At 47.3% G+C, this 9,510-nt stretch overlaps 1 protein-coding gene across 1 annotated transcript in view; it reads left to right on the forward strand.

The window, feature by feature from the left end:
- ATP9A (ATPase phospholipid transporting 9A (putative)) overlaps window positions 1-5,579 on the forward strand; it is a 46,867-nt gene extending 41,288 nt beyond the window's left edge. Inside the window, exons 25-28 of the mRNA XM_066330958.1 lie at window positions 211-319; window positions 1,551-1,608; window positions 3,708-3,911; window positions 5,417-5,579. Coding sequence (XP_066187055.1) covers window positions 211-319; window positions 1,551-1,608; window positions 3,708-3,911; window positions 5,417-5,553 — 508 coding nt within the window. The 3' untranslated portion in view covers window positions 5,554-5,579. The remainder of the gene's footprint in view (window positions 1-210; window positions 320-1,550; window positions 1,609-3,707; window positions 3,912-5,416) is intronic.
- Window positions 5,580-9,510: the final 3,931 nt, after the last annotated feature.

Here is a 9,510-nt window from a genome sequence, read left to right on the forward strand (position 1 = left end):
GTCACTTGTGTATGATCAAAAGTCACTCAAAAAGCCAATCCTGATGGTTTTTTTTTCTACCTGCAAAACTCTGGTGTGCTCCATTTGCCAGTTTTTATATTGTGTGCATTATTGAGCACTCGAAGAATATTGCATTTTCTTTCTGGAGCCTGGAATTTGTTTGCTTATCTCCACCTGAGATAATTTCCTGCTCTCCTGTCTTCTGCCCAGGTACTCCACGATTTACACCATGTTTCCCGTGTTTTCCCTTGTCCTGGACAAGGATGTGAAATCTGAAGTTGCAATGTTGTACCCAGAGCTCTACAAAGATCTTCTCAAGGTGGGGGAGACTCTTGTTTGTGTCTTTTGCTTTAAAGCAAGATCCTCATCCTGATCTGAAACTCTAAAGGTGTGAAGTCTATTGCCAGGAGAAATCTATTGCCAGGAGATCCAGAATTTTTATCAGGCAATTCCAGGCAAAATCCTGTTAAAGTCGAATTTGAATCAACAGATAGGACCAGAATTCCTGGCAGTTGCTGATTGAATGCTGCATGAAATGCAATTTATTAAAAACGGCTGGGGCAAGCAGAAGTTCCATTCTGTGGCAAATTTGAGGGATTTGATATTACCAGTTTGTTCCATAATAAAGGGGAAAGAGAAATTGTTTGGGATTTGGCACTGTCCTGAAGCCAGAAGAGGGAAGAGGGGAAGGGATGGAGGCAGGAGGTTATCCCAGAGTTTCTTCAATAGGAATTTGACTGCAGCACCATCTGAAGGTTTGCTTGCATCTTAAGTCAGGTCCTTCTCCTTAGACAAAGAAAACTTTATTTTATATTCACCATAGAAATATCTGGAAGGTAAATCTTGTCTTAGGTTCCTTCTTAATTTTTTTTTTTCTTCCTCCCTGGAAAATGTTTTGAATAACTGGGGTATGCAGTATTATTCCCTGGGAACATCTTTCTCAGTTGAAGGAAAGGGTGGACTGAGTCTTCCCCAGATCCTTTCCCTCAAGGATTCCTGTTAAACAGATACTCTGAGAAGCACAGGCTGTTTTTCCAGAGCCTCAATAAGTCTCCATCTGGTTTCACTTGGATGTTGTCTCTTATGTCATAAACCACTAATTCTTCAGCCATCCTTAGGCCTGGTCTAAACATAGTGGGGTTTGTGCTGGTATGGCTTTGTTGGCTGGAGATGGGCTTTTTAAAAATCTCTCTGCCTTCAATATGAGGGTGATTTGTGCGTGTCTAGAAATACAAAATGAATGTGTGTACACACGTCTTACATCTCACAGTGCAGTGAGTGACCTCCTGAGGCACCTTTGCACTGAATTAATTGTGTGTGCAGTGAGGGCCAGTGCTGGGGGAGCCCTGAGCTTCCACAGCCTCTTCGTGCACCCAGAAAAAATGAGAATAAAGGGGTGCTACCACAGGGCTGCTTGATTTGTTTTACTTCATTTTTTTGTCCAAATCATCTTCTAATTATCTTATCCATTTCTAAGTTGATCAATAAGTGGATTTTCATAGACTAAAACCCCATTGGAGCTTTGTCCTTTTTTTTTTTCCCCCACCCAGGGACGACCGTTGTCATACAAAACATTTTTAATCTGGGTCTTGATAAGCATTTATCAAGGTAAGAAATCGACTTCTGCTTGTGCCTTTAGATGTTGTAGTGTGTGTGACTAAGTTTTGGTATTGCAGGAAGTTAAGCAAGGCACGAAATGAATTTCCCAAAGTGTCCTTGGGGTGATTAATAGATTGGGGTTTTTTTTTTGTCTCAGAAAATACTGTTAGTGTTACCAATGGAAAAAATTATCTAAACCCAAAATTGGCAGTAATTGGTCAACCCTGTGATGTAGAAGTCAAACCATTGTGCCTCTTCCCATCAGAACCATCTACTGAAATTCTGTGCAAGTTCCTTGCAGTGCTGTAACTGCCCCATCTGTAGAGCAGAGCTCCTGACTGCCCCTTCTTTTGGGAAAAGTTCTCCAATCTATGGATTTTGGGAAAAGTTCTCCAATCTATGGATTTTGGGAAAAGTTCCCCAATCTATGGATTTTGGAGAAAATTCTCCAATCTATGGATTTTGGGAAAAGTTCTCCAGTGTATGGATTTTGGGAAAAGTTCCCCAATCTATGGATTTTGGGAAAAGTTCTCCAATCTATGGATTTTGGGAAAAGTTCTCCAATGTATGGATTTTGGAGAAAATTCTCCAATCTATGGATTTTGGAGAAAATTCTCCAATCTGTGGATTTGGCAGGTTTTTGTCTGCATGGAAAATGCAGCATCTGTAGCCTTCTGTCTTTTATCCAGAAGTGGAAGTGGCAATAGTTCTTGTTGCTTCACAGGCATCTGTAATTCAGGGTCAGAGTCAAGCTCGTGTTCTTGATTATATCTCATACACTCTCATTAGGCTGCTAAAGCAATTAAGTAAATGCCTTAATTACAATGCAATTTCAACAGTGGATGTAGTTTGGGTATATATCTAAGAAAGTATTTTCTTTCATTTTGTTTTGTTTTTTTTTTCATTAAGTACCCTCAAAGTCAAGTGCTTTCTATAAGTATTAATCAGGGATTAATTGTAGAAAAATTGTAGAATTGTAGAAAACAGGTCAATAATGTGGAGCTAAAAGCTGAAGTGGCAAAATTCCTGGTTTTCCAAAACTCTGTCAACAAGACTCAGAATGAGGGGGTCAGAACAAGCAGCTAATTGTAATGAATTTAATTGATGTTGCCATCCTCAGCAGGGAGCGAATCCAGGAGTGTGAAGTCTCTGTAAATCTGTATAAATCTGAAATCCATCACAGGGATCAAAGGTTTGGGATGCTGAGGAGCACCGTGGCAAATCCACTGAGAGAAGACTCCCAAGTGGTGGAGGGCTGCAGCCAGAGGGAAGGAAAGATTCCTCCCTGAGCTCAGAGCACTCTCTGGTTACAGGCTCTGGTTAAAGTGACTTCAGCAGTGCCGTGCTCCATAACCAGCAACCAGCGGCCAAACAACGGCACCAGTTGCTAGCAGAGATGAACCTGACCCAAACTTGAGCAGCCCCAAAAGCTTGGAAAGTTCACGGCTGGGTTTGAACTCTGTGGCTGGAGCTGGGTTCCCTCGCAGGTTTTCCCTTCCTGCCGCGGTGATGGATGTCGGCGTGGATTACTCATGCTGCTCACATGAGTTATTTGTGCAGGTGGCCTGTGGACAGCCCTGGCCAGGCAGCAGAGGAGCACCAACAATGTCCCCTCAGCACAGCTTCATGGCATTCTCCTGGGGGGAGGTGGAAAGGGGAGAGATCTCGGCCCAGGCTGTGCAAATTGGGGCTCACTTGTATCCACTGAGCTTTTCAACACTCGGCTGCCTCTTGGCACCCAGCCACTGGGGTTGGATGTAGAAGAATTTGATATCTTTTAGCTCCTGAGTAGTGACCAAGTGCTTTTGTGGGAGGATAGAGTTGCATGATGTTAGAGATCTCCAGTTGCCAAAACAGCGTGTATTAATTTCCTATCTCCATGTGTCTGTGAATGTGATAGACTGTTAGAAGGCTTTAGGTACCTCTGCTGTAACTTTTCCCTCTCTTCTCATCAGTTCTGTCTCCTAAATAGTAACTGATTTGTTGTATTCATCAGGTTTCATGAAAAACAGCCTCAAGATAGGATTGTTTCAGCCTTTCCAAGACCTAACTGTGGGTTTTAGAGCTGAGCCTGGTGTTTGACTGAACCAGTTCCATTCCCCTTGCAGGCAGCATCATCATGTACGGAGCTCTCCTCCTCTTTGAGTCGGAATTTGTGCACATTGTTGCCATTTCCTTCACGTCCCTGATCCTCACCGAGCTGCTGATGGTGGCACTGACAATCCAGACGTGGCACTGGCTCATGATCGTGGCTGAGCTGCTCAGCCTCTCCTGCTACATCGCTTCCCTGGTCTTCTTGCACGAGTTTATTGGTGAGGTTTGATGCTCTGCCCCAGTCAGTTCGTGGCTGGATGGTGGCAGGACTGAACTGAGCAGAAGGCTCTCGGTGGAGCCAGCAGCAGGCACGGTGACAGTGGGGCCACAGTGAGCTCTGTGTGATTGGAAGGCACTTGGAAGGTGTTTTGTGGTTTTTTTCCCACAGCAAAAGGCTGGAGAAGGTAAAGGTGGTCAGCAGACTGTGCTGCCCAGGGAATCTCAAACATGCTGAGAGCTCCAGCTCGTGTCAGCTGTCTCCTGGGGCAGTGACCTTCATTCCCAGTTGGGAATTTGAGATGGAAGATTGAAGTCTCTGCTGTTGAATTCAAAGATTTGGTCTTTTAAACTGGGTGAAGGAGCTGCCTCCTAAAACTTCCCTCAATTTACCTGTTTATTGGGACCGTTGCCTTACGGGTTTGGTTGTTGTTGGTGTTGTAGTTGCCTGAAGCAGAACTAATCCTGTTCCCTAGCTGGAGGAAAAAGGGTGAGGAGTTCCAGGTTCCCCCAGTACCTGTCAAGCTGCAAATATCAGAGCCATGGGCTTGTTCCTGTGTTCATTCAGGAACCACAAGATGTCACTGCTTCTTCCGTAAAGCTCTTTCCTAACTGAAGACAGCAGGGAAAACTTCCCCCTGGCTGGATCTGTCTCTTGCATGTGCTTATAGCAGTTCTGTTTTGAACGCTGCTTTAACTCTTTTTGTAAAGATCCTGAGGTGTTTTGGGTCAGGAGCTGTGTGTGCTGGGCTCAGCCAAGCAGCAGAGGCAGCTCCCAGAGCGGGGGGACACAGTGCAGTCAGTGCTTGGCACTGCCAGGAGGATACATCCCTGTTCCAGAGGCAGCTCCAGAGTGGGGGGACACAGTGCAGTCAGTGCTTGGCACTGCCAGGAGGATACATCCCTGTTCCAGAGGCAGCTCCCAGAGCGGGGGCACACACTGCAGTCAGTGCTTGGCACTGCCAGGAGGATAAATCCCTGTTCCAGAGGCAGCTCCAGAGTGAGGGGACACACTGCAGTCAGTGCTTGGCACTGCCAGGAGGATACATCCCTGTTCCAGAGGCAGCTCCAGAGTGGGGGGACACAGTGCAGTCAGTGCTTGGCACTGCCAGGAGGATACATCCCTGTTCCAGAGGCAGCTCCAGAGTGAGGGGACACACTGCAGTCAGTGCTTGGCACTGCCAGGAGGATACATCCCTGTTCCAGGTGGGGTTTGGGAGGGCAGTTACCTGTGAGAGCCACGTTCCCTCCTTCAGCACTTCTCTGCATCTTTTGGATGAAGAGAAGGACACAGAGGAGTGAGGAGCCAGGTGCCACATGAGCTTTGAACTTGGAGCAACGTGGGGCAGTTAAGAGCTGTAAAATCACAGAATGGGTTGGAAGGGAGCTTAAAGATGATGTAGTTCCAAGCCCGTGCCGTGGGCAGAAGGCGGCAGTGGGAGATGGAGCTGCCCTTCCCTGAAGGTCCTCCCCGTGCTTTTGACCCTGTGCTCGTTTCTCCACGCAGATGTTTACTTCATTGCCACCTTGTCGTTCCTGTGGAAGGTCACTGTCATCACCCTGGTGAGCTGCCTGCCCCTCTACGTCCTCAAGTACCTGAGAAGGAGGTTCTCTCCGCCCAGCTACTCGAAGCTGACGTCGTAGGGCTGCTGCTGGCACAGGGACAGGCATTGCCCATGGGCCCAGAGACAAACCCCAGCTGTCCCAAAACCAACATGTCCTCACCTGCCCCAGGAGCCCGTGGTAATCTCTGTCTGCTGCTGCTGTGGTGAGACACCTCCAGAGTGCCCTGGACGGGGACCTGACGGCCAAAGGGAGTGTTTGGAGGGTGGAGGCTCTGAGTTCATCCAGCTCTTGGCACTTTTGTTCTACCTAACTGGGCTCAAATGCGTGGAGCTGCGATGGCAGTGGGTTTCTCTTGCATGGTTCAAAGTCTGTGGAAGCTGCTACCTGACCTTGGGATTGACATTTGACAATTTAAAGTGAATTTTTTTAAGTGTCTGCGCTGTTCTTTGCGTTGTGTTACGTCTTTTATTATTATTATTATTTATTTAATGTTATCCATCTTTTTGATTCGAGTAGTTACATTCTTTTTACATCTTGGAAATCCCTTAATGTAGGTGCTGCACTACCCTGCTGACAGCTGAGGGCTGATTTATGGCATGTTGTTTCCATAACGGGGCTCCAGCCTGTCGGATGTGCACACGCTGGAGAATCTGAGCGTGTCTGAGATTTTCCTTCCCTTGAAATGTGCTCACCCCAGTGATTTTGGAGGTATCCAGCCATTGATAAAGACACAGAAGTGGTAGCTCGAAACGACAGAATTCAGTTTTGTTGAGCTTTTGTGCTTCCTGTCCAAAGGAGCCGGTGACATAACAGCTTTACTCCGTATTTATTTGTGTAGGAGAAAATTATCTAAACTAAAGCAAATCCTCTTTGGAACAGAACTTTGCCATTGATCATCCTTGAAATGTGTCGACAACGTGAGAAGAGGCTCGTACTGTTGTGCAGACAATGTGGCAGACGTGTCCTGAATCCTTGGAGACTGAAAGGAGAGGTCACAGAGCTGCTGCTCCTCACAGCTCCATGAAATCTGTTTCCTGTTAGTGTGAAACTTTGAGGGTGAGCTGCAAATAAGCAGAGGCACTCCTGGGTGGATGGTTTAATGACATGCTCCCTGCAGAGAGGCAGTTTTTGGAACCTTGCACTTGCTTGGCTCCAAAAACCAAACCTGAACCACAGGAACGGGTTCATACAAAGGCATCAGGCTTGTGCGCAGAGCATTTTTAATTTTCAGAAATGAAACTCAGTGAGTTCTGTTATTATTGTAGATTTTGATCCATGTTATGATATCATGAGGAGAGTAACACGTGCTTGGGCTTCTCAGCAGCAGGACAGAGACTCACAGGGACCTTTCAGAGCTGGATTGATGCATCAAACACCATCAAACACGGATGGGCTTTTGGTGGCAGCCGTTCCTCAGGCTGTGCTGGATTAGTTGCTTGCTGTCCCCTTCCCACATCACAGAAACCACGGGTGGAGCTGGCACTGCTTGGTGCCCTTGTTCCCTGGCTGCACTGGGGGGAAGAGCCCAGAGCCTGAGCTCCTGTCCCAAAGCAGATTCATTAATTCACAGCCTCCAGTGAATTAATTCCGTTTTGCCAGAAAGATCCTTCACACTGTCTTCATCATGGCTGGATAGTCCTGGTCATGTTCTGGAGTCCCCAGAGAGCGTTTCACAGAATCCTGGAATGGGTTGGGAGGGACTTTAAATCCCACCCAGTGTCCCCCCTGCCATGGCAGGGCCACCTCCCACTGTCCCAGGTGCTCCAAGCCCTGTCCAGCCTGGCCTTGGGCACTGCCAGGGATCCAGGGGCTGCTCTGGGCACCCTGTGCCAGTGCCCCACCACCCTCCCATGAACAATTCCTGCCCAAGATCCAATTTAATTTGCTTTCATTAGTTCAAGACCCAGGAATTCCTCTTGGCCCGGGTGGTGACTGAGCAGCCCAGCCCTGTCCCTCTCTCCTGTGTGTTGGGACTTCACTGTCCTGCAACAGCAACAGTGCCAAGCCACTGTGTGTAAATACTGGAGACACAGAAATGGTGGAATTCACTGTTTCCTCAAGTCAATACAGTTTACACTGAGTGGACCATATTTGCAAACTACTGGCTTACACCGAGAAAGGGAGTGAACTGTGATTTCATTTGTATTTATTGAATCATGTTTAGTAGCATATTTAGGAGTTGATAGTGATCTGTAGCCGTGTTTTGGGGTGTGGATCATGTTCTTTGCAGCTCGTGGTTTTGCACAAGGTGGTAAATCCAGGAAGCCATTTGTGCCTGGATATACACTACATTTTTTCAAAGCAGTCAGAGACTAAAACTGCCATCTAACAAACAGCAGGAAAGAGGAACACTTCTGTTTTTCAAGTTTAGCACTTTATGTTTGCAACCCATTTCTCTTAAGTTATTTAAAAATGTTTTTAAAAGCAAAATTGAATACACATGCTCATATTTACTGTACATTAAAATAAATGGATTCTCTGCTGGAAATTTCATCTTTTCCCCTAGTATGCTCATGATTTGTACTTCTGGGGAGTGAGGCATCGTTTTCTTCCTCTGTGCAGTATCTTGTCTGTGGCTTTAGTGTTCTTCCCCTTCCTTTATCTGTGTGGGTTTTGTGCTGTGGCAGTTCACGTGTGATCTGTGTGCTTTGGGGCTGCTCCAGGTGATCCCCTGGGTGCCAGTGTGAGTCTGAGGTGCTGCTGCCCCTGGCTCCAGGTGATGTTCTGGGTGATTCTCACCCTGCCCCTGGCTCCAGGTGATGTTCTGGGTGAGTCTCACTGAGCTCCTGCTGCCCCTGGCTCCAGGTGATGCTCTGTGTGAGTCTCACCAAGAGGTTTTGTGGCACCCTCTGTTCTCCTCCTGCACTCTGCAGCAGTTCCAGGTGTGTCACAGCCTCTCTGTCCCCTCAGCTCTGCGTTTCTCTCCTCCACAGAGCTCATCCTGTTCATCCCTGCAGACCTTTGTCCAGCTCAGCCCGTGGTGAGTCTCTCTGGGCAGAGTTCTGAGTTCTCTCAGCCCGTGGTGCAGCAGGACCCCGACACTGTGTGTTCAGCAGCAGCAGCAGCTCAGGGTGTGCTCAGGGTGTGCCCAGCAGTGGCTGAGGGTGCCCAGGACCATCCCTGCTGCCCCTCGAGCTGAGCCCTGTGCTGGGAGCTGCTCCTGGGCTGTTTCCTGTGCTCCCCTGAGCTGTCCCAGCCCAAACCTGGGACAGCCTCAGCCTCTGGAGGCGTGGGGAGATGTGCTGGGGGTGAGCTGGGTTTGTCAGGAGCCCCAGGGCAGAGGGGGGTCCCTCCAGCTGCTCTGTGGGGTTTATTTGATGCATCCCAGCCCCTGGTTGGCACAGGCAGGGGTGGGCTCACCCCACAGCCTGTGGGGCCAGCCCCGTGCCCTCCTCAGCAGGATGGGCTCTGTGGTTGTTATTAGTTCTTTCACGAGTGTTAAACTCTATGATTTTGTTAAACTCTATTAGTTCTTTCACAAGTGTTAAACTCTATGATTTGCATGGAATCCTGTGGTTCACAGCTTTGCCAATATGGTCCATTACTACTGCCTATGACAAGCGTACTTCTATGCCTTTGAGAACATTTTTAATTGTTAAAGTTGTTTTAAAAAACAAACAATCAGTGTTAAGTTCATTTAATTTTTAACGGGGAAATGGATTCTGGTGTCAAAGTGGTATTTACTGTGATGCAGATGTTTTGTACCTGTCATCCAGCTAAACAACCTGTAAATACTCCTGAGTCAAGAGAAATATGAATGCCAATTATTTATCGTTCTGTGGAGTTACATGTCGCAGATGTGTAAGAACTTAAAAAGGGAATGTTGTAAAACAAGGTGGAAAAAAAAAAATAAATTTTATGCAACTTCTTTACTTCACCCCTGTATGATGCACCTGGTCAGTGACCAGCCCCAGATGTGTGGGAATTGTCAGGAGGAGTTGTCCTGTGGGCCTTTAACCTGTGTGTGGGGAAATGCGTGGCCAAGAAATGCTCAGAGCTGCTTCAGTTCTTTCAATTCCCTTTGCAATCCTTTCT

Source organism: Sylvia atricapilla, chromosome 16 (genome assembly GCF_009819655.1).
Source record: "Sylvia atricapilla isolate bSylAtr1 chromosome 16, bSylAtr1.pri, whole genome shotgun sequence".
Lineage (NCBI taxonomy): Eukaryota > Metazoa > Chordata > Aves > Passeriformes > Sylviidae > Sylvia > Sylvia atricapilla.